Here is a 25,061-nt window from a genome sequence, read left to right as displayed (position 1 = left end):
AAAGGCCTTTATGCAGGGAAAATGAAGTATCTTAATTAACTCTTGGCAATAAAATTTTCACATCAGAGAAAGAGAAACAAAGACATCCAAAGGTTAGATGACTTAACTAACTTCATTAGTGTAGCAGATACGGGTACAAACCATATGGCTTAGGTTTTCTAGGGAGCCTCTGCTCCCAGTGTTTTGGTGGTAAAGGTGTTGTAGCTGGGCGTTCACAGTAGTGAACAAGTATAAACATATAAAGAACATATAAATCTTCACTGGGAGATTCACAATGTGAGCAATGAAAAAAGCATAGGAGGGATTTTCCTCCCTTGTTTCTTGCACTAGCTCAGACATTGGGAACATACCAATATTCAAAGAGAGGTGCAACTCCTTTACCTTGTCTAATAGATCTGCTGTTAGAACACCTCCTAGAATGCGAATATCTCTGTAGCCTTTAAGTCGCTATTCACGCTTTGCATTTTTAATTCTTTTAATTGCTTAAAAAATAAGTATGCAAAACTCTATGTGGAATTATACTTTGCTAATATTCTCTGAACTTTGTTTCAGGACATAAGTAGGTCTGTGTACATGTGAATATGTGCATAGCTAAGTATGAAAAAGGCCTATGCAAAGCTTTCCTCTGTTCATCTGAATTCTCAGTCTCACCTTTAGTTTCTACCCTGCATCCCTGAGAAATGCAGTGGAAGAGAAATAAGCTATACCACATGGTCAACAGGCTTAAGCTCTTACAAAGAAAAAGTTTCCAAAGACAGGCATCCTTAACTGAAAATATTCTGTTTCTACTGCTTCATTTACACGCCTCTCTGTGGGTTATTAGCCAGTGTTTTCTAGATTTGAGCACCACAGATGGCTTCAGCTGCCACTTGGAGAGCAGTGGCGCTTCAATATTTGTTATTCAAGTCACTGCGAACATTCTGGGAAAGACCAAATCTGACTGCACCCTACAAGAATTTGGTAGCTTACTGGCTGGGTTTGTTAAATGGTGTGAAAGCCTTTCAAGAAATGTCGCTTGGTTTCTATTAATCACCTTGTGCATTAGTTGTGCTTTTCCCCCAAACTTAAGATATTATTCTTCGTTCTGGATGTGAAGAGTCATAGCCTGTGTAGCAAAGCACAGGTCAAATCCATTAAAAGAAGACACAAGTATCTCTGACTTCATATTCCCAGTCTCCAAACTCAAGATCTGTTTCATCTGAACTAAGTCCAATTTAATGAACAGAAATAACAAATAGTTTGAATAGCTGGGAAAAGGTTACTTTAACTAAAACCCATGAGAGAGAGGGGGTGCAGTAGCCTACAGAGTACTCTCAGAAGGGCTGGTAGGGCTTGTTCTTAGGAATTATTATTTTCTAGCACCTCTTTGATCCTTTTATTTTCTCTTTGCTATATCAACTGAGTTCTTTTTGTTTTTTCTCATCACTTCCCCTCTCTGAAGACCCTTCTTGTTGCAAAGGAGTGTCCTCCTTGACACTAATTTCCAATTTGGCCTTCTAAAACCAGGGTGAATGCTGCAGTGGGGTCTTTGAGCAGGAATCCTCCAAAGAAGCTGAAAATACGAGCATGCATTTGGTTAGCTTTAGGCAGACAAAAGCTGAACTGAATTGATAAGGAGTAAAAGCCCATCTGGATGACAGCAGGTAAGTCACTTCTGATTTTCTGAAGATTTGTTTCTGGACTTCTGTGAGAGCATTAGGAATGACATTCTGACTGCCTAGACAACAACATTCCCATAGGTTTAATTGAAGCCAGGAATTAAATGTATTTCTGCTCACAAACCATCAGTACCTCTTAAATTGTTTTACTTTTTGACAGCATTTCTAGCGAAGCTTTAGTTCTGTGCTACTTACTCGGTTTGATTTTGGGCCAGTCTGCTGCTTCTATTCTGTAATCTTCATACTTCTTGCCTGAATAGGCAAACAGGTAGCGGCTGATTTCTGCTCGTCCTCGCAGATTGAAGTATGTCAGCTTGTACTGTGGCATGCTGTATCCCTAAAAGGAAAGACACCGCGTTGCTTCAGTTACTCGTAACGCAAGTCCTTTTTACCAAAGTGCACTGTGTGTTTGTTTTTTTGAAAGAGGTGCTTGTACAATGCAAAGGGCTTATTACACTAAAGCATGATGTGTTGTACATTGCAATCATTGCATTAGTCACCTTTTGTTCTGCATTTGTCAGCCACAATATTCAGACATGGACAGTGACAGTTAAACCTGCAGTTCCTCCTTGTGTATCTCTAGAAAGATGGCTTGATATTTTTTTCAGACATACTAAGAATTTTTATTTTTTGTTTATTTTCCTTGTGACTCCAAACTCAGGCCATTTTTATAACGTGTTTTTCAGAGTGCAGATCTAAAATCATATACTATGACAGAAGACAGTTGCTGTCTTGAGCAGCAGTTTTGTTCAAGCCTGCCCTGCTCAGCCTCTATTGCTTATGGACACCTTCATCCAAGAGCAAATCATGTGAATGACCAAGCTGTTGTGATTTTTCTTGTGAACTGTTACCCTAGTTGCATAGGCAATCAATCCAAACTATTTTAGAATGAGAATTTGCTATGGAAACCAGTCAATGCTGTTGTTTTGAGAAAATCATAACAGAATTCTCAGTTTCTTGTTCAGAAACCAATAGAAAACTTGAAATTACTTTGGTTTTTTTGTGATTTTTGTTCCCCCCCCTCGCCCTTCAGTTCTAGTTAGGTATCATATAACAGGAAGGCTTCATTTGTCTGTTGGTGTAATAGGCAATAAAAGAAAATACTTATGAGTTTGTACAACAAGGATGGTGCAGGACAGGTGAACAGCTAAGGCTGCTTGAAGCCAAAAGTAAATTTTTAACCTCTGCACACATGCCACCTTAGTAAGAGAGATCTGTGAGCTCAGCTGATATTTAAATGTACTGGCCAAAGGAAACTAAAACCACTATCCACCTCCTCACCCAAAGCAAAAGCCTTGCTTTGGCCTTAAAGCAGACCTTGCAGGTCATTTACAATTCTTTCATTTCCATCAGATTCAGAGTGTTAGTAATAACACATGCAACACAGATCATCTGTGCTGGGAAGGAAAGGGAATGTTTTTACTGAGGAGTGCTGCTCCATAACCTTGCAAGAGAAACAACCCCCTATTTAGTCATCTTGTCTTTGAAAACCTTTGCTTGAGGGCAGATGTATCATCAGCTTTCACTTAGAGGGAGCTGCTCTTTCTTCAGAGACTGGGAAAGCTTGCCCTTAACTCATGCTGAAAAGAGCAAAATGCCTTTGCCACTTTTTCCTCAAAAGGCAAAACCATCTTCTTTCTGTCCTTAGAGTAGTGAAGGCCAAAAAAAATTCACAGCATATGAGCACATTGGAGGCTGCTTAATTTATTGCTAAGGTTACCCGGTTACCAATGGAGATATCTCCAAGTGCTTCAAAAAAAAAGATACCACTATTTTTTTAAATTTATTTTCTTTAGTCAGGCAAGTGTGTTCCTTTGCACTGTATAAAAGAGGGAAGCTGCAGGCAAATTGGGTTAAATCAGGATGTGATTCGTTTTCTAGATGTATTAATTACCAGAAAATATGTTTGCTGCTTGGCAAACACAACTCGCAGACTACAGGTGTAACTCTTTCTCTCTCTAAAGAGAGAAACTTTGACAATTCCAAGTATTTCAAGCATGTTTTAGATATCTGGCAAAACATTTCTGTTTTAGCTATTATATCATAATATTATACATATATAATTATAGCTATTCTATTTACAAATTTTGTGCCCAGATTTATTACTACTTGTGTTTTATTGTGCTTGTATAATAATATTGTCTATTATTATACTTTACTATTTATTTATGCAGGATGAGTTTGGATGACATGTCTAGAAAGTTAACGTACAAAGAATGGAGGAGATTGTAGCTTTATTTTCCCCCTGTTTCTGATTTTGTGTGGTTGTTTAAGAGCAAGGAATGGCATTTTTAGAAGAGCATGTGCTATCTGAATTAGATATGACTTAGTGATTTGGGAGTTAAAGGAGAAAAAACCCCACTTGATCCTTACTTTCCTGTTTTTTGTTTTTGTTTTTGTTTTTTTTTAGAGGCAAGCGAATATGACTGATGCAGTGCCTTTGGAGAGGATAAAACCTTTTACATGCAAAACCCACAGTGACCGCTTCCCTTTAGGGGTGTTTGCAGAGCTTCGTCATGAACACCCTGTGCTTAACGCGCTGCTCTCACACGGCTCCAGTATCTCACCTACCTCGAGCCTGCTTAGCCCTGTGTTAGCGGAGAGCTGTTGACAGCTGGAAGGCATTTAAAAGCACCAGAATAGAAGATTTTAAGGTACTGTCATGAGGAAAACAGTAGACAACTATATATAGAGCGGGCTGGAGATGAATGAAGCATAACGCTTCTGGTGGCGAGTATTTTGGAAGAGTCTAATTCTTACTGTGGGGGAACTTTATATACAAAGACATCTATAATCAGGAGTAGCGAGATGATGTAAAGAAAAGGGAATTTTGGCTGAAGATCAGGAGGTCCTTATGGCTGTTGTAGGAGGCTGTGGAATATTTTGGTCTGTCAAGAAAATGGCGGAAACTATTGTTTGAAATGTCTAAAGCAAAACTAAACAAATTTCTAATGAATACACTGTGAAGAGTAATCAAATATTTGCAGTGCTGATGCACATTTAAGCTTATGAATTTTTATCCATCTGTGAACAGCAAACAACCACCCTACGAGGAGTTTACCAAAACTACTTGACATTTTAAAGGTCTCTATAGCTTTATTGTAAGCATGTTTTTGTAAATGTTTGTAGATTTTATTTTTTATTTATATTTATTGTGAAATGTCAGTAGTGCTTCCTAAACAATTGCAGATACATTTCTAAATGAAAGAAATGGTTGTGTTTGGAATAGCTTTTTGCCAAACATACGAAGCAAGTTGTTGGCTTTTTTCCTTATTCTTTTTGCCTCATTTTCCCAGGAATTTTGTAAAGGAATAGATGATGAGAAACAAATCAGAAAAACTTTAAAAATGTCCAAAATTATTAAATGATTGAAAAATATCTCTTCTAGGGGGAAAAAAGGTCTATTTTGGGTCTTTCAATTCATACTTTTGTTTTGGGGGGCAGTGACAAAAGGGGAAACTATTTAACATTATTTCTTTTTTTAGGTTTAGTTATGGTTTAAAAGTACTGGAAGATGTTGGGGGGGGGGGGGGGAAGGACCTCAGTGCCCAGACTTACAAACATTTAGCCAATTGCTTAATGTTATTAAATCTGAGTTCATTGCAAAGCCAAGTGTGCATAAATGCAGGAGGGGGCTGTTTTACCTTCCCCCAATAAACCTGCCATCTAAGCAGCATTTTTTCAATTTCTAAAGTGATGAATACACAGCCAGGGCCCACCTGTGCATCTGCCCTGCCCTACTTTGACAGTGCCTGTGGAAACCTCTGCCCCAGTTTTATTGCATACAACTTTCAAGCGAAGTCAACAAGTCGAAATTTACTAATAAATGTGCTTTAATACTTCAAAGTTGTTGACCCTCTTAGCTGATTTTCTAGCTTTCGTCTGTGGCTTTCTTAAAGCCAGCTTAACTGGCTTTAACATACCTTTAAACAGAAGATTAGTGGATCTTGTGATTAAATTCAACTTTTGGAGCCACTCAGTTTCAAAAAATCAAACAGAAAATCTGAGAGAAGGTCAAATATGTGTAAAAGGTGGCATCCTCTACATTACAAGTCAAAATTCAGGTTGAGGTTACAAGTATCTCAAACATCTTGGGACAGATTTAAAATAATTTAAGACTGTCTTTACGGAGATACTGTATTATCTGATGAGTTTGGGATGTTTTTATTCCAGTTCCGAGCAAGACTAAGCAATCAACTTGAAAACTTCAGGCAAGATTAGAGTGAAAAAACAGATTCCAGGAAGGAATCAGCATCATTCTCTGAGAACTAAAATGCTGAATTTCAGATAGTACTAATACAGAAAAGAAAAAGCACTGGCAGACTGGAAACGGTATGAACACACTGGGAGAATACAGAAGCAAACAATCCCAGTACCTGCAAGGTATGCTATACTCTTGCTTTTACTAGATGATAGCGTATGTGTCCCTGCTCTGTTTTAAAGGGTAAGTCACAAGTGCATTGCCTGCATTTTGTCTGCTCAAGATGAGTTTTGGATATGCGCCCAGAGCAGGCTGCCTGTGCCAGCCTGTGTGCAGTTCTGCACACCCAGCCTGAGCCTTTGCACCATGAAACTAAACACCAAAACTCTACTGGACTTTGTAGATGAACAGTGTTTCATCTCTATTTTGGAAAATCCAGCCCTCAAAGTAATACAAGGAAATGTTCCTTTGGCTAGTAACAGACACCAAAACCTGGATGCAGATACAAAGTATGTGAATTCAGAAAAAGAAGAATGAAAAAAAAACAAACCCTCAAACCCACAAAAGGCAGGACTTCATTTCATTTTCTTGGATAAGGTTATTAATATTTGAGGTGACAGGCAGCAAAGAGCTTTTCCCTGAGCTGGGGGTGGAGGGGGAGAAACCAGCCAAGTTGAGCCATTTGTTCGCATCCATCCAAAGTCTGAGAAAGCACCTCGTGGTGCAAAGTCCCCTTTAATTGTAGTTTGCACTGTGAAAAATTAAATTTTCTTGCCTTAAGGTTTAATTATTGTTAGAGGATTTAAAAAGCCCAACTGTTCCCTCTAGCAAGCAAGTAGGATTTTGTTAAGGCTCATCTGGGTATTTCTAAAAATTTGGGACTCAAACTGTCTGCCTGGAAGAGATGATGCATTGCACTGTTTGTATATTTATTTAACATCTGGGTCCTTCATTAATTTAGGAGTCACTTAACAGAAAGTACCACAGCTAGCACCTGACGCGGCGCTGCCTGGCCATGGGCCTGCCATAAAGGAGAGGCTGGAGGTCTCAGCTGCCTGGTACCATTGTCCTGGCTTGATTTGCAACCAGACCAGGACATGGTCCTTCAGAGAGCTCCATTTCATTTCCCTGTGCTAATACAACCTAGGACTGCATCTGGGAACTCTGGGCCTGTGATCGGCCACCGGGAGAGCAGGCTGGACCTGTGCTTGCTGAAGGGTGTGAGAAAGGAAGGTGCTGCCATGTCAGATGAGGAAGGAGAAAAAGTCCCCCCAAGGACTGCTGAATGATGTTTCAGTCAACAGATACCTCTGTTTATTTTATTATAAGATTAAGCAGTTATAGCAATTCAGAGTGTTTGGGTTGCTGGAGCTGATATTCTAACTTTCATTTTCATGACTTTTTAAGGTGGAAGTATAACAACAGATCAGCTTCCACTCACATAAACCTCCAGGTATCTTTCTGCCAAGGAGCATCTTGCTAAGTGTGAAGCAGAATTTGTGCCCTCTCTAAGCAATAATCTAGTCCAAGTTGAAAAGCTTGGTGGACTTTTTTTTTTTTTTTTTTTCCTCAGCGCTGCTTTTAAAGCAGTTGTTATTTCTTGAAAAGCTGGTGCTGCAAAGTTGGCTTGGAAATTAGACTAGTAGGTGTGAAATAGATGTATACCAGACAGCTTAATTTGAGGTATCGTACTGGGGTGCAGGGGCACTGCAATTCCAGCCAACTCGTATATTTACTCATATATTTCTGTAATGTGCCGTGCCACGTATACATCTTGATGTTCGTATCACCAGTATCAGCTGAACATTTTCAATTAATGGTAATGCTGGCAGTTCAGAGGGAAAAATATTCCTTCTCTTCCTTACTCCCAGTCACAAGGCCCAGTGGTGCTAATGTCAATGAGGAAACTCCAGTCAAGAAGGGAAAGGAAAGAAGCTGGCTATGTCTATGGGGTTTTTCCTTTGTATATGCAGTCAAAAGAATCTTTACACATTAAAGGCGTTTTTCCTTAGGCTATTGTCTCAGGAGTGACCTATCCAAGTATGAAGCATGGATTTTTGGTTCTGATCCTTGGGGGCTGGGGAGAGTTGTGTTACTTTATGGAGTACAAAGAAAGAGTTTTAACCAGGAAAGAGACTTACACTGCCTCATTTCACCTCAGAAACAGTAGGGATATTACATTCAGTTTTGCCTGTCTTGCTTACTGTCCTTCTCAGATAGGTGAATTCCCCCACCCTGGAACTGGAGAGCAGAGTGTCAAAGCAGCTTTCTCCTTCCTCAATTTCAAAAAATATTTTCCTGTCCAAGTGAGTCTTCCTGCCTTCATGTTTTGCATGTTCAGTTTTTGGAGGAAGGAACCAGAGAGACAAGACTTAAATAGCTCTTGTAGAAGGCAAGTAAAGAAAAGTTTTCACAGCTATAACTTTATAAAATGCATTTCACGGTTTTAGTAAGGTAAGAAAAATAGGAAATGTCTGTTTCCAGTCTGTCTTCCTTTTTATTTAACCAACCTAACAGTCATAAAGGTTTTGGGAAAGGTGTTCTGGGTTACCTTCTCCTGCTTGAGCAATGATGAAAAAGCAGGAGCCAACTGAAAAGCAGCCTTGCCTTGTCTGCAGGGCATGGTGCAGCTCTCCTGGTTGCCGATCAAATCAGTTGCTGCAGGAATGCCTTATATTCTTCTCCCTCCGATGAAAAGTTACCCTCTCTAAAGACTCTCTGTGTTTATACTGTATGTCTAAATTCAGAGCTGAAATTACAAACAGAAATAGTGATGTATTGGCCCTTTTGGGGGCAAAAAGACTTTGATGGTAAAAAATCTGTCCATGCCAGCCAGAAGCAGCCACAGGGTGGGTGTTGGTCCCCTTCTGCCTCCTCGCTTGTGAGGAAGGTTGGCACTCTGCTGGTGAAGGCATTGCCTTAATCCAAGCTGTTTATCTGGATGTAAGTAACACTAAGAGAAATACCTTTTGCCTTTCCCTGGAAAAAACTGAGGGGGTACGGTGTGTACCTTATGTGACATACTCCCTGAATGGGGAAGCTAATAACTTTAATATTCCGGTTAGGAAAGAGAGAGTTGAAGAATCAGGATGGTCCTCTTTTATTGCACAGCGAAAAGGAAAAATGCTCATTTTCTTTTTCTGGAGCATAAATGTCTCCTGCTTTTACGATGGAGTAATTTAAATAAAATCAGGGGTTTAAGAGAGAGTTTCACCGTTTGAAAACTAAAAATTGTAATGAATGGTTGGTTTGTGGGGTATTTTTTTTGCCAAAAGATGTCCTTATTAATTCTTTTTGAGGGTGAAAGATTGGAGAATATTGGCAGATTAATGGAAGACTGCAGATCTTCCATTGGAAAATTTCCACAGCAGTCTGTGTTTTGACAAAGAATAAAATGAAAAGCTTTAAGTATATCTAATTCCTGTCAGCTCTGTCTGACATAAACTCTCTTTCTGAAGAACAATAGTCTCTTTCCCTGCTCTGCCCCAATTATAGAATATAAACATCTTCATTTGATCCCTTCTTTTTCTATGCAAGATAGCAATCTGAACCTTGGAGAGAAAAGAGAAAAAAATGTGTACACTCTTTTCTGTTTAATACACAAATCATCTGAAGTAAATGCTTTTGCAATTTGAGGTAGGGTTGAATTTTGAAATAACAAATCCCAAATGTAATGGCTGTGGCTTGATACTTAGCATGATTTTTAAGATTAGATATATGCATGGCTTAAAGCACATATGTATGTGTTGTGTGTGTGTATATATATATATATACACACATATATATTTCGTGGGATTTTGCATGTCTTTACCCATTGTACTGGTTATTTGCAGCCTGTGATGGAAATGAGCCTCCTAACATGAGAAGAGTTTTTAAGGCATTGCTGTGGGATTACTGAGAAGTACTAATGATACAAGTATGTTGCATGACGGGATGAGTGAAGCTTTGCTGTGTGCGTGGGGGCTTTTGAAAGCCTGATTCGTCAGTGCACAGCTTTAAAGAAGAGGCTGTGTGAGACCTTAAAGCATTTGTCTGTCCAAGGAAGCTCCAGGGTTGGTTTGCTGATGTGGGAAATCAGAGCTCTAGAGAAATCCTTCAAGAACGCTGGGGGAAAATCTTGGTGAAAGAAAGAGGATTAGAGAAATACTTATTCTGAGAAATTTTTTTTGAAGGTGAGAGTCCAGCGAGACTGGACACTGAATGGGCGGTCACTGCCAAGGCTGTTGTTGGAGGAGAGCACCAGGCTCCACTGGGCTTCTCCAAGCTGATTTCGTGGTTGCTGCTCTTCATGTGACTGCCCCTCAGACAACTGGTCAAAACAGTAAGAATTCGGGTGTTTGAAGTTTACCCCATTCATTTGAACTGAAGTGAGTGAGGGAGTGCTTGCACGTCAGCAGGTACAGGGTGGCAGAGAGGCTGTGAGGGGCAGGGCTTTGCTGGGCTGCTGCTGCAGTGTGCTGCTCCTGCCAGGCTCTTTGGTTTAGGGCCTGAGCATCTGTGATGACTTTTGCTCTCGGTCTGATCCTCAGTCTTTTGATTTGCAGCTACTTGGCCCCAGGTTTATGTAAATAAATTCTGAGCTTGTTTTGTGCAGCCTCCCAAGGTGTAATGAACTTCGAAGGAATAAATTGCACACCTGAGACTGCAAAATACTGGTAAATAAAATTGCAAGAGGAGAGATCGTGGGGAAAGACACAGACTAAGGAGTGGTTAGGATAATTTCTCGGGAGAGACTATTTAAGTCTTTCATTTCCTCATCAGATGTTTTAAGAATTCCCTGAAGCATTTTGTGGTAGAAAAAAAGCCTAAATAATCTTAATTCTTGCCAACACCAGTCATTCCTGTAAAATTCATGGCTTGCATCTGTCTCTGTAGTCTTCAGATAAATCAGCACCCCCTCTACAGTATCCCTAGGAAGCAGAGCGCAGTGAGTCATGTTGCTGTGTGTTAAGTGATTTAGCTCTCCCAAGGCAGCTGCTGATTTTGCCAGGATGGTTTCATGTCCATTTCCTCAACTCTCAAGCTTGTCCAGTGCAGCAATTTGTATAACAGCTGTCTTCACCACCTAGCATCTTTCCTTGTATGTGAAAAAGTTAGCTTTGTTTCCTGTTCCAGCCACGTGTGTGTGTATGTACAAGGGGGAGTAGAAATGCCAGATTCTTACCCCTGCTAGTCTGAACTACTTTGCTCTTCAACTGTTGCATATTGTGAATCTTCTGTACCACTTGCCAAAAATAAACAAAATTATGGGCATGAAAGAAAAAGAATTAGGTAGGTTTTTCAGCACAGTATATGCTCACTTTAGCTGGCAAGGGTGAGACCAGGCAGCAGGGTTTTATTCGCTTTGCAGTGTTCTCCAGCACCACCCACCAGGTCTCCTGGTCACACATTCCTGGTGTCCTCCTGCTCTGCCCTGGGGTGCCTGGCACATACCACCCTGCCCAGGAGGCACCAGCACGGTGGGCTGGGGCACAGATTCCATGCATTTTCAGATATTTTGAAATTGTTTTCACAGCCAGAATGAGTCTGAAGAGATCCAGGACCTTGCTAAAGTGCTCTTGGGACATTGCCAGTCTTCTTGAGAGGAACAGCACTGGCAAGTGTGGACCTACAGCCCTGAGCAATGCCTGGCCAGAAATCTGGGGACCACCATGAGTTAGTTACAAACTGCTCGGTATGTAAAACCCTAACCTTGAGTCCCTACACTTAAGAAGAAAGTACTTTCTGAGCAGCAGTTTCTGGCTGATTTTGCCTTTGTTCATGGAAACGCCAGGCAGAGTCTGGCTCTGGGGCAGTGTCCATTGCTGCGGGTTCCTTGCTCTGCCCTGGGGTACCCCGGCACAAAAAAAATGCTTGTTTACCTGAGGCATACATTTACAGGGACTGGTGTCCCACACTAGTTCTTTCCTGTTGTCAAACATCAACTAAAGATTGTGAGACAGTTCAGACCATCCTTTCTGTAGACCTTTCTTTGTTTCCCTTCTGCCTTTGCCATCTGCTACCCGAATCCAAAGCACAGTATGTCTGTCTGGTATTGCTGAATGTCCCATTTCATGCTCATGATTTACAGAGACATTTCAGTAATGTTTTTAGTTACTTCTAAAGAGGTGCAAAATGAAGCATTTAATTTTTTTTTTCCAGTTCACTGTACCTTATTATATGAGAGTTTTAGCAGATTGACTCCAGATAAGTGAGGTTCTTCAAAGTTACAGCATTTTAAAATGTATATGTGGGATTTGGCAGATCCTTCCCTCCCCCCCGCCCCCCCCCCCCCCCCCCCCCCCCCGCCTTGGACTAGCTGGCAAAATGGTGAAAAAATCACGTGTTTGAGATTTGCAGCATATATGATAAGTCCTTGGCTGATGTGGATAAGCATATCTTTTAGTGGCATGGTATGCCACTTGCTAATCCAACAGCAGTATGTCAGTGGGTTCTAGGCAGTGTAATTACTTGCTGGTAAGATTTTGATCAAAGATATTTTGAAAGCGAGCACTATCTTCAATTACTTCTGCTTTCTAACTGCTTAGAAGCAGGTTGTGTGTGGCAGACAGCAACCAGAAATCTTAAGAGCAAACCCTTAGAGAAGCAATGTGTTTGTCAGTGGCACAGGAATGTGCGGCACTGAAGATGACTGACTGATGTGCTTGTGTGTGCAGAAACCCAGAACTCTAAGAATTACTTTGTGTGTATTTTTGGTTTAAAATTTGGATTATTCCAGTCTTCTTTCTATCTAAATAGATTTGTGTATCTGGGTGTGCGTGCATCTGCAGAAGAGAGTAGTTCACACTACGCATGCATTTGTAGGGAGAGGTGGTTTCTATTTTGGATTAAAGAAAACAAAGTGTAAACAAAAGTAAACAAAAGAACTCTATGTCTTTTTTTTTTTTTTCCTTTTCTTTGCAAAAGTTGCAACTTTTCAGTATGAAAGTACCAGTGTTTACAAACAGTCCTAAGGAGCACAGCAGTCCAGGAAAAATATTTTATAGCTACAGTTTGTTTCCTTGGATAGTTTGAAATGGGCAGGAAAGAAAGGATGGCTTTTAACAGAGGAAATGTGTGCAGGAGGATCATGCACACAGGCAAACTATGGCAGTGAGAATTTGGGGGTGTGTGGGGTGTGGAAATCCTGAACAGCAATTCAGAGTATCATTCTGAAGCAAAAGACAACAAAATCAACAGCAAAAAACCCTGTGAGTTTAATAAGGAGAAAAATGGAGCAAGTGGAGGCTGATTGCAGTAGGTTTGCCTCTATAGAATAATGCTGGGAATTAGAATGAGAGTGTGTTAATCCGCTGGTGAACTAGAAGACAGGAATTTGGAAAATGGACAGAACAGTGCACAAAAATGACCTGGAGGAATTATTTGGTACTGCTTAACATTCATCTAATTTCTCTCACATTAGCCTAGATTTGGCTTGGTTACATAAATGAATGCATATAAATCAGCATTTACATCTAATAGCATATTGCTTTGAAATTATTTTTCACTGAAAACTCCCTGCAGAAGGCCAGGAGCTTCTCCACACCAGCCTTTTGCTGTTATGATGATCTCTTTGGAAAGCATCTCTCTGACGTGTACCCTGATTATCAAAGTAGCTCAGCACTGATAGCACCAGGCACTGGTGAGAAATGGGGGCTTGCAACAGGCTAGTGATCTGCCTTTTTGCTTCTAGAAAAGCAGTTCATAATTTCTGAAATCTGATTGTAGCGGCGCATGTGATTGTACAGATGTCTTAAGTACAGCGGGCAGTTTAAAGATGCCTGTAAGTAGCAAAGCAGGTATATAGATGGAGTACTTGAGTTACACTTGTGTAGAGCTCATGGTTATCCCTCGCTATGCCAGTAGCACTGGTCAGAGACTCATGTTGAATAAACCGAGCAAAATTCTTAGAAATTAAATACTCTCAGTACTTAATCTACATGTAACATAATTTGATGAGACTTACCCCCATGCATCTGGTGTAACAGTAGCCCTGGGGAGGGCAGAACAGGATTAGAACAAGAAAGGGGAAAGAGAGGAACCAGACCGAGGCAGTAAGCAAAGCCAAAACAGAACTCACGCTGGTGCAGTGATACGTGGTCCCTTCCTCAGTGCACAGGAGTCCTGAGTGCCAGCCTCAGTGGAAGAAGCTTATATATACACTGTTTATTAATATGCAAACCACTCCCCATGACAAATATGTCATCATGCCTTTCTCTCTCTCCCCTCTCACACACAAAACAAATGCATCATTTCTTCAGATAACAAGCAAGCTTTGTGACTTTTAGGACTGCTACAGCAAATTGAGTACTAGAGTTTTTCAGCTTGTGCTCAAGGGCGAGAAGTACTTTCAAGTGCCATTTAAAAAAAATAGAATAGTAAACAGACACTAGGGAGCTGAGTCAGGTGACGGGTGTTTTTTTAAAATGTAAGAAGTGTCGAGCAAGCCAAGAAACATCTGTCTTTTTTTCCTTTATACTTCTTTGTATATAAAAAAGATTATTTCTATGTGAAGCCCTACAGCATCTGATGTAATTGTAGAACAATGCCTTAAATAGCTGAAACCTCATTAAAACAGAGGAATGAGAAACAAAAGCAACCAGAGAAAGAAAATACAGGTTCCAAGCCTTTGTCATAGAGAGCGAAGCGATTTATTTTCCTCCATTGTCAGTGAAGAAGGGGAAAGAGTACTTGAGCAAACTCTGTCTATGAGTAATGCACATTAGTAGTTAGAGCTCTGCAATGTTGCTGCTTCTTATCTGTCGTGGATGTTCTGCTTTTTGGTCTGTTTCTTTTCTTTTTTCAATTCATTTGTACTTTGACCTTAACAAAGTCCATTCAGCGTTGCTGTGTTCTGCTTTCTTCTTTGTGTGAGACCAGAACACAGCAGCGTTGGAGCAAAGCTTACTAGTGCTAAAGACATAGGTGTGATGTGTATCAAACAAATCTGAATCTTTGAGGCCTCATTCACTTTGTATACATAAATTGTTATGGGTGTCCTTTTCAGGTGCAGAGAGCAGTGCTAACCAAAGTGCTTTCCCCTCGGATGTGCCAGATCCTTGCAGCTTGCACCATGACTCATTTGCCGCAGGCTGACTCATTTCCACGCAATGCATGTTTTCCCATGGTATGAACAGCTGAGTTTTCAACCACTAGAAGCATTTACAACTCTCAGAAAGTTTACAGAAAATCCCGAAGTATCTTCTAATTGGGACTGGAGTAATCAGAGTTGTGAGCCAAACTGCCAAAGCTTACCTTAATGATGGCCCTTCCTTGCTTTTGGATGTGCCTTTGCTGCAGATTTATGCTTTAACATTCCTTTTCTCCAGTGTATCAGTGCAGGGGTGGTGGTTTTGATACATCCCAAAAAAGGAAGTATAAAGTAGTTTAAGTAAACCCACATTTCACCAGTTTTTAATTGCTGGGTTTACATAAAGCAGTATCTGTGGGGTATGACAGTTCCTTCAGTTGCAGAGAAGCAGATGAGATTTTTTTTTTATTTCATCAACAGAAAGCTGAAGCAATATTTAGGGTTCTCTAAAGCTTTACTCTTGGACACAAGTAAATGGACTATGAAATAAACCTTTTTTACAAATATTTGCAAGATTTTGAGACACAGAGAGGTTTATTTTAAGTTGGAACAGAGCAGCCTGGAAACACAAGCAGTGTTGTGGGATCCAGTTCTCAACCTTCTCAAAAGGAAGCAGAAGGTAATTGTTTTCAACAGACAGCAGTTTAGTCCTACCTTGGCAAGGTCAACAATGATAATACATGGTAAAGCATTAGTAAGAACATTGTTAATTTTGCTTTTATTTTTGATGTGAGGTGGTTAATGAGTTAAAACTCTACCTTCACTCCAAGAGTTCTGTTCATCGAGTTGGTGTGAAGCACAAGCAGTTATTTGTGCTACGACTCTGCCTCAAATGATTGAGGAGGTAGTAAAGAGCCCTTTTCCTCTTTGCCTGTATAAAATCTTTAACGTGGATCAGGGAGAAAATCTTTCCAACCTGTGGCAGAACTGCACTGGGATCAAATTTTTAGCTTCATCTTTTGAATGCGTAGCTCAGCCTTTGTTCAATGGCTCGGACATTGTGCGCAGGCGTCATTCCCACTGCTCAGCACTGCACTGAACACCTTCTGGTCTGGTGGGAAGCACGGTTATACAAACAGTGGGATTTACAGAAGCTGTGCTCAGGAGTACCTGAGGTGAGTCCAGTTCTTTACGAGATCAGTAGGTGTGTTTCTTCTGAAGAAAAAGTAATTCTTCCTTTCTGCCAGGTTCTATTCAATGTGCATGTGAAAGATCAAGTAAATTCCTGCGCTTCCTAAAATGGGAAGTGATTTGTGCCTGCAAGTTTAAAATAATGAAGTTAGTAATGCGCTGAACTGATTTAACCTTAGCTCCCTCTGTTGATGGTTTCTTACAGATTAAGCTCTCCATTTCTGCTGCCCTTTCAGCCTGCAACAGCTGTTGATGGCATGAAAAATTTGCTGAACTACCAGTTGTTTGCAGTCAAGCTGGGACTGTGTATCGGTTGCACAAGGCTCTCCACCTAACATGCTTTTTGCTTCTGTGCAACTTAGGGAAGCTTTAGAGCTGTGAGAACAAACTGGTCAGGATCATGATGTATGAAACGAAATGTGTGCAAGGCCTGAGTGGAAAGATCCATTCAGGTCAGACACCTTCCCCTCGGACTGTGGGATCTTCACGGCAGGATCTGCAGTGAATCACCCCATGGCTCAGCGGTTTGCATTTTGACAACTTTGCCCTTTGGTCATGGAGCAATGCCAAGTTTTCTTGCAGTTGGCCAAGACCCATGGGCAGCTTTGCGGGCATGTGTCTGGTGTTGCGTGGAGTCACCAAGTCAGTGAAAGGATGTTTTCTGTGCATTGCATACGGGGATGTGAAGACATTAACTAAATGGCATATTTTCTTTCTTGGTCAGCATGGGCACTCGCCTAGCAGTTTGAAAGCCCTGATAAATGCAGAGGAAGTCCCATGGATTAAAATTAAATCCAAGATTTAGTCTGGCAGATGTCCCCTTCAGAGCATTCACAGGCTATTACGGGATGAGTACACTACAGGGCAGATCTCTTGCTCTGTGATTCCCTGTTGCGGGATCACTCTGGCTATTTACTCGTGGCCAGCCCTTCTCCACCTCTTCTTTCCCAGTTGCTGCTCCACCTTGCAGCCCTGAATTGACAATTAAGCAGAAGATTTTGAAATGGGACACAGCATCTCATGCTTTTGCCTGTGTTCCGTTGTAAGTCTCTACAGCGAGATAGCTTGCTTACTGTGTGTGGAAGCAGAAACATCTGCAGTAGAAGCATTTCCCGGCAGCTTGATTTGGGAACAGCAGGCGCCCAGCTCTCCCCAAACTGAAATAGGAGTAAGTATGTGACCACACTGGGCTTTTCCCTGCTGGAAGGGAAATCCCCAGGCTTTTATGGTGAGCCAACTTTTGCACTGCACAAGACATGACCATGTTATAGAGACTGGTAGCCCGCAATTAGGGCATCTACTTGTGTGTGCAGGAGAATAAATCTACTGAAGCACTAGAAGTTTCACTATTAGTTTAAATATAGACATCACGTTCACTTTGCCATTTCCTCACCCCATCCCTGCCCTTTTATTTTTTTAATTAGTGCTACGCTACTATCACAGACTTGAGCAAACGAACACTTAGTATCAGATATAGGAAGTGAATAATGATACTTCTCATAATTTTTAAGCCCCTTATTGAGGAATATTAGGCTTATATCTAGAAACATGCAAATGGAACAAAGGTGCTTGGCCTTTTATGTTTGTCTAATAGAGGTCAGCAATTTGCCTTCTCTCTTAGCAAGCAGTAGATTCAGCCAGAGAAACACAGCTTCAGACAGACCTAATGTTTGGCAATTTCAGCTTAAGTTTACAAACAGCTTTGCTCAAAGAAGTGATGTGGTAGGGATTGAAAATACCAGGTCTTTAATTTTGGAAATATTGTCATCTTTAAACTTTTTATGGTGAATTGATGTTCTTGTTGCTTTTTTCTAATTTGAAATATAACCATTAAAAAAAATTACTTTAAAAGCACCATCTGTATGAGTAAAAGCACATTCTAACAATTGTGGCTTGCTTTGCTCATGCATATTGCATTGCTTTGTTTATGATATTTTGTAAAAAATATACAGAAAGGTCATGAATGCATTTGAAAGAAATTATCCATTCTTAATCAAATGTTCTTTCAGTGTTACTGTAGCTCTAGTAAAAGGCAATGTTTAATGATCAATGAGATCATTAAACGAGCATAATGAGATTTGCTTTTGAAGCAGAGCAGCTTAGAGAAGTAATCAACTGCAGACAAGCCTGCAATTTGGGGGTTTTGAGTTTAGCTGAGAACTTTTTTCCTCTGCTCCTGGCAGCAGGGACCTTTTGTGCATAGAAGAATGAAAAGCATCGGCTTGAAAGATTAGTCTTCAAATTGCTACATGGAGAGCAAAAGTAGTAAAAAGCAGACCATTTGACAGTTCTTCATGTTTGGAAGTGGTCTCTTGGCTTTATTCATAAGAAGTAGGAAAGTTCCTGGGTGCAAGTGGTTGCATATGAAAGACCCTGATCCAACCCCCAGTGAAGCTGGCTTAAAGTGTGCTAACTTCAGCAGGCTCTTCTCTCAGGTGCTGGTTTTATACTTTAGAATTTGGGCAGGACCATAATGGCTCATTTGTTCAAAATATTTGGAATTACTTTTTTCTAGTGCATTTGCTTCAGAATTTCTTGTAAGTAACACTAAGTCCTGAGTTAGCTGGCAGACTGTTTACTTTCTGTATCTTAACACCCCTGCGTATGAGAAACTGGCCAAGGTAACAGGAAAACCCAGTTACCCTATAGAATGCATTTATCCTAATAGCTTCTCCAGCTTGGCAGAGGAGCAATGACAGTCTTCCCAACTCATAGGGAATCACGCGCATACATGGTATTTAAGCACAAATTCTTGATGAATTGCCAGAGGACCCATCTGTTCAGAAGATGCAGCTCGGCATAGAAACACAGAATACTGGTTCTTGCCATGTCAGCTGACGGGTGACCCGTACCTGTTTGTGGTCTCTGTACTGATGCTTATTTTCCCATTACATCCTGCAGAAATTCCCTCGTGGAACTGAAAAAAACCCACATGGCCAAGTCAGGCCAGTCAGCTGCTTTTCTTATTTCAATTAATGTTTTGTTGTGTCTCTGTAAAAGGGAAGTAAGAGTTAAGAAATAAATGTCTGTGTACAAGTTGCAGAAGATAAGAACACTTTGTTCCTCATTTCATGCATGTGGTCAAAGCATTGATGAAAATTGGAGATGGAGATGCTGTTGCTTATGTTTGGATAGTTAAGTCACAAGCTTTTGTCCCCTTGTGGGCTCTTGCAATTGTATCACATTGCATGAATGACTACGTAAAGGAATCAGATGTGCTGTATGAACAGGAGACTAATCTGTGATTCACAGAAGTAGGCCAATGCAATTAGTAAGATGTTAAGCCTCATAATGTAATGTAACATGTGCTGTCTGACTGATTCCATCCACATCAGTTTCAGCAGGGAAAACATTACACAAACATGTTATTTAACAAGCAAATATCAAAAGCTTTTAAAAGAAGCCTTAAAAACATTAAGCTGCTTCATCTCATGAACAAGAGAACTGGATGGGCTCCCTAGGAAGCCACCAGGGAGTCCTGAGCAGTAGGACCTGGGCAGGGAAGCCACATCCCTGTTCACAGATATGCACTGAAAGGCTGAAGGAAGAGAAATTCTTCACTTCAGCCTTCTGAAATGTGAGAGTTCCCCCCAAAGTAATCTCTCCACGTCATCCTTATGATTAAAAAAAATATAATAATGAATCATTCGATATCACAATCACTTTCAAGGAAACTCAAGTGGATTAAAAACAGGGTTTAAAAACTTTGTGGTTTTTGGTTTTGGTTATTTTTTGTGGTAGCTTTCCCCCACCCTGACTATTGCTATAGGAGAAGTTTTCAGTTCCTGGAGGTATGTGGGTATGACCTGCCAAAGTAAGCAAGACAAAAAAAGCAGCGCCTAAGCCTTAGTTTTGCTACCATGCCATAAAGCTGTAGGTGTCTTATGAAACACAAGCGAAATACTTCACCCTGCCTAAAATGCAGAATTCTACTTTTAAAGGAGCAAGCACACACCCCCACCCCCACCACCCCCCCCCCCCCCGACTCCAGTAGTGACTTTCCAACAGCAACTGCTCTAATCACGATAGAAAGCAGTACTAGTAAATCTAATGTAAATGCACCAGAGGAATACTTGCATTTGTTTCCAGATGACGGAACTTACCCAGTTCTGTAGCTAGCCTACGTCTAGAGCTCACTGTGTCCGTGGTGTTTTGGTATGCTGAAGAAGCTCAGAGGAAGGAGACATACAATATATATAAGAAAACCCTATTGAAAATATTAGGTGAGGAATGGACAGTTTACCTCAAGCACTGGATGTCTTTGATTAATGGTGAATTTTGAGGAAGAATTAACACCAAGGGGCTGAGGTGATTCTTGGAACCAATTGCAGAGACAGGAAAAAGAAATGGTGAGTCTCTTTCTGAGCACCACAAAGAAAGTTGAACTCAAAAACCAGGGAAGCTTTGACTGTGGAAGTCAATAGAAAAGTAACAAACGAATAGAAAATTGTCTTGGATTTATAAGCAAGGAAATCATCCGTTTATTCTTTTATGCTTAAGGAAAAAGGGACTCATGTGTGTTCTGCTTTTAAAGATCATGGCAAAACAAAAATAATCTTGTATTGGATTACCAGCTGTTCTCCTTCCTCCCTGGATTAAGCAATAATCTGAAGTTCTTAAACATAAGTTACTCAGGTGTTCTTTGCTTTTTCCATACCCAATATAAATTCAAATTAAGTAGGTAAAAGGGATTTAGCTGACTCTGTTCTTCACCCCATTTATTTGTCTGATGGTTTCTGAAACTGCAGACAGCCAGCTCTTGCCCAAGCGCAGCTTGGTCACACAGCTTGTGTGTTTCCAGGCGAGGTGGATGCACTGTGCATGTGCCACGTGCAGCACGTGGTGGTGCCTCTGGCTGGCCGAGCCTTGCGAGCACTTTGGCTAATGTGTGCTTCCCTGCCCTGTGGCGCAATCGCTTGGCCTCCCAGACTTTCATTCACATCCTCTTTTAGTGCGATGCTCTGGTCAGGCCTATGGGCATGTCTTTAATGGTACTTGCTTCCAGTTGCTTGAAGCTCTGGGCGCAAAGCCACAGGTAACCGGGTGCAGTAGGCAGCCGCCTTCCTGAGTTGCCCATAGAAAGTGAAGAAGCACGAAGCTAGGTGCATAGACTAAGAAGCCATTTCTAAATCTAGCCATAAATATTTTACTGCTTTATCTCTGTCTTGGGCTTATTTGCAGTTGTTGAGGCCCAGGGGCTAAATATATTAAGGCAGAATCTTTTGTTGAGTGGCTTAAAATGCAGCAGAAGGGGAAGGGAGCTAGTATTTGTCTGATGTTAGACAGGTGTAAACTGAAAAACTAATTAAAAATTAACAAGTATCAGGCATGGTTAGAATGAGAAACAGTTGTGAAAAGCTTTGCAGGGAGAGCAACAGGGCTTCACACTCTTGTCTCACAACCCTGAAGAATAGAGGGACATCTTCCCTTTCCCTTTTTCTCAGGTGCCAGACAGAATAGAATAGCCCTGCCAGCATGAAGCATGGAAGGATGATCTGGGTCAAGATGCAGTTTCAAACAGCAGCTGTGCTCTGTGTTCCTGTTCTGATAACCATGTGTAGCGGTAGTTATGAAAGTTATGAGCAAAGCCGGGAACACTCTGTCTTTACACTACTTCTGTAGAGGCAAAATGGAAGAAATAATATATTTTCTGGCAACATGCTCGTTTTAGCTTCGGGGAGATATTTGGAGGTACTGCTAAGTGCCTTGCATGCATTTGGGTAGACATATCCATCATCAGCAATCGTCCATAACTGTACGGTTTCCAAAGTGACAGAGATGGCTCTGAGCAAAGTGACATAGCTAGAGGGAAGACACTTTTGGGTAAAATGATCTTATATAAAACTAATTCAATTACTTTTTTCTGTTAGTGGAAAACTATTCATCAGCTTCAGCGATTTGAGCTTTAATTCATGTGAAGACCAGAGCTTGCCCTGTTAAGATTCCTGGATTTGTCGTCTTTTCTCCTCGTTAAAAAATAATGTGAAATGCCTCCAACTTTCCAGGGATGAGACTTTCAAGGTCAGTATCAATATTTCTATTGCCTTGCCAGAGTCAAAATACATTCCAGTTTCCAGCTGCTTACCCTTGCAGAAGTCTGAAATGATAAAGATTCCTGTTTAGTGAGTTGTTCCTAGGAGGTTCCTGGTTTTGAATGGTTGGTCCTCCATCAATCATGATTTCATTAAAATGTTTATTTCTGCCCGTTCTCCTCCTCCCAAATTTTTTTTCAAAAGATGGAGACAGCATAAGTCTGTGAGAAATATTAAGACATTCAAATGCCCACCAACCTTCACTTATTTGTTCCTGTCCCTTTTTTCCATAAACTGCAGACTTTTACAGAGTGAAAATCAGAAGGGAGTCTCCTGCTTTTGGCAGATGCTGCCATGTACCTGGCTTCACACATCCAGCAAATACTGACTGTTAGGACTACATGTATTTTTCTGTTAAATTTATAGCTTGTTGTTGTTGATTTTAAAATACAGAAAGTCTTAGTGGCAAACTCCAGTGGTATTTGCACAGCAGCTTGCTCTTCATGTTTGCTGTATGTGCTAGGAGTGTTACTACCGCACTAGTTAGAGGGTTAGACAAGTAAAATTGGCACTTCACCAAAAATGTTTCTGGGTTTGGGTGCAAGTGGTATTTGAGAGTCCTTTGTTAACAGAAAGGAACAACAACAACACCCACCACATTAAAGCACGCCATGGCAAAAGACCAGGTTCTGCTGTGTTGTAGACATTAATATTTTTGTCGTTGTCTACCGTGGAAAAGTACTTGGACATTGATGTAAAACATTTTATTTACTTGTACATCCTTTGGACCATTCCATCCACCCTCATAAAATCATAGGAAAACATAAATTGCTTGAACTACAAGTATTTTGATGTCTTATCCAAAATATTTACTGTAATCTTAAGGCTTTCGCAACACCATCTTTATCTGTGTGTTTTTCTCAGGAAAAACAGATTTTTCCAAGAGCGTCAAGTACCTGTAAGTACAACCTGTAAGTTGTCCTTGTCTCCATGGTGGCTTTTGTTTTGTTTTGTGGGGTTTTTTACTGTTTTGATAACTAAAATAATTTCTTAACTGCCATTTCTTGTGGTTCTAACCTATTTAGCAATGTCTTACTACATGTCACATGGTTTGACATACAATGCTATTTTATACCAAGCATCGAAATGTGAATATACAGCAGCCCACAAGTAATAGAGGCTCCCCCCAGCCCGCTGTATGTTGAATGATCACTGCACTTCTGCAGTGGACTGAAACTGAGACAACATAACGTATCTGTCTGCTTTTTTTTTCAGTGCTCAGCTTTTCTGCAAGTGGTGATGAAACCACCCACCCCTTCAGACAATGCACCCTTTTGTTTCCACTAATTCAGACAGCAGCAGGAAGAGAGGAAAGCAAGTTGTAACACGGGGCTTGGAGGAGCTCGATGTTGTTAGGGTGGGGTTGAATATCACATGTACAGTTGCACCAGGCTGGTTACATGCCTAAAGATAAAGCAGAGGTATTTGTCCAACTCTGAATGTTATGCTGTTAGTCCAAAAGCTTGCCTACAGGCAGCTTTCTTGCCTCTTTACTGGTCTCCTGACCTGCCTGAATGAGTGATTAGGGAGTTTTTGCTCATCCAGTAGTTGCTCATCCGGTAGTGTCCGGAGTTTGTTAGAAGTCACCCAAGCCATCCTCATCTCATTTCCATCTCAGTCTCCCTGCTGAGCTACATATAGCAAGAGCTGCTGCTTTCCCATCATGCAGCAAACACCAGTCGCGAGGTCAGACGGGGCATGAGATCTCGTCTCGCAGGGTGCTGGTTGGAGCTGGAGAGATGCAGTCTACACTTGGCCAAGTGAGAGCTGGGACATTTGAGCTCTCACAGGCTGAGTGCTGTGTCCTGCACGGATCCTTGCCTGTGTGCAAGCAAGCCTGAAGTCTTGGTGTACGCCTGAGAGAGACACAGACAGCACTTGCTTGGGTACCACTGTCTCTTTTCAGATGCTATTTTCCCCTTATTTTCTTTTCCTGATCACTACATTCCCCAGCACAAGATGATACTGAATCATTTCCTTCTGTGCTGAGTGTGAAAATCGTAGGGTCTCCTTAAGGGGTGAACTCTATCTTTTCACTGCAGAGTATATAATCCTGATAAATGGATTTGCTGCCTTCCAGCAGCAGAAAGCCATTACAGAATATGTTCACCACACTGAATATGGCTCTTCTTCAATACTAAAATGCTTCCTACTGAGTACTCTCTGCTTTAAAATTTCCACTTTTGTTAAGATGTCAGTAAACTTACTAAGTTCTTTTTAATTTTTCTTCTGCCCAAACTCTGCTATTACACAGACCTTCAGTAATACATTTCTATTTTTCCTCTAAAGAAACAGAAAAATTATTGGAGAGGAGTTCTGAATTTTTTGCCAGGGTATTGAAAGAAATGACGGTAGCTGTGTTCTTGATAGTTAATATATTTTGCAAACATTTGAAAGCTGTTGAGTGAAAGTAACTGAAATTGAAGGTGTACATTCATTTAAGGAAGTTGATATAAAAAACCCAACAACATTGCTACCTGCTTACACCCTGCACTGCTGATCTCTTACCATGAGGACAATTCTGGCCAGAAAGGAAATGAGAAGAGTCCGCAGATGATCAAATCCAGCTAGTGAGGTAAGTAAGGATCCCTCTTTTCTGAGTTGTCTGTGTAGATTTCTATCCCCAGTAGAAGCTGAAGAGTGACAATTCTCTTTCCAAGCTGAGATTAATCAGTTACCTTCTGGTAGAAATCAGGAGGGGTGAGGGCTTTGAGGACACCATGTGAGACACGACGTAGTGCTCTACAATGAAAACACAGTAAGAGTTTATCTGGGAGTAGCTATATGTGCATTTGAATGTTTGGTATCAAGGGAGAATTTTGTCACCTGCAGAAGTATTTGATTTTATTTATTTGATGAGTTTGTTGATTTGGTTTCTGAGTGGCTCAGGGATGTGTTTGCACTCTTCG

At 40.9% G+C, this 25,061-nt stretch overlaps 1 protein-coding gene and 1 long non-coding RNA gene across 2 annotated transcripts in view; one reads left to right on the top strand and one right to left on the bottom strand.

Moving 5' to 3' along the window:
• Positions 1-13,965, bottom strand: part of HPGDS (hematopoietic prostaglandin D synthase) — a 30,167-nt gene extending 16,202 nt beyond the window's left edge. The window contains exons 1-2 of the mRNA XM_005443834.4: positions 13,919-13,965; positions 1,854-1,995 (exon numbers count right to left, since the gene is read on the bottom strand). Of these exons, the coding sequence (XP_005443891.2) occupies positions 1,854-1,986 (133 nt within the window). The 5' untranslated portion in view covers positions 1,987-1,995; positions 13,919-13,965. The remainder of the gene's footprint in view (positions 1-1,853; positions 1,996-13,918) is intronic.
• LOC114017161 (uncharacterized) lies at positions 4,196-22,082 on the top strand. The gene is made up of 3 exons (XR_003562050.2): positions 4,196-4,312; positions 5,832-6,041; positions 21,931-22,082. It is a non-coding gene; the product is annotated as an uncharacterized LOC114017161 (long non-coding RNA).
• The last annotated feature ends 2,979 nt before the right edge of the window (positions 22,083-25,061 follow it).

The sequence above is a fragment of the Falco cherrug genome, chromosome 1, assembly GCF_023634085.1.
Source record: "Falco cherrug isolate bFalChe1 chromosome 1, bFalChe1.pri, whole genome shotgun sequence".
NCBI classification, from domain to species: domain Eukaryota; kingdom Metazoa; phylum Chordata; class Aves; order Falconiformes; family Falconidae; genus Falco; species Falco cherrug.
This window is presented reverse-complemented; position numbering and strand designations above follow the sequence as displayed.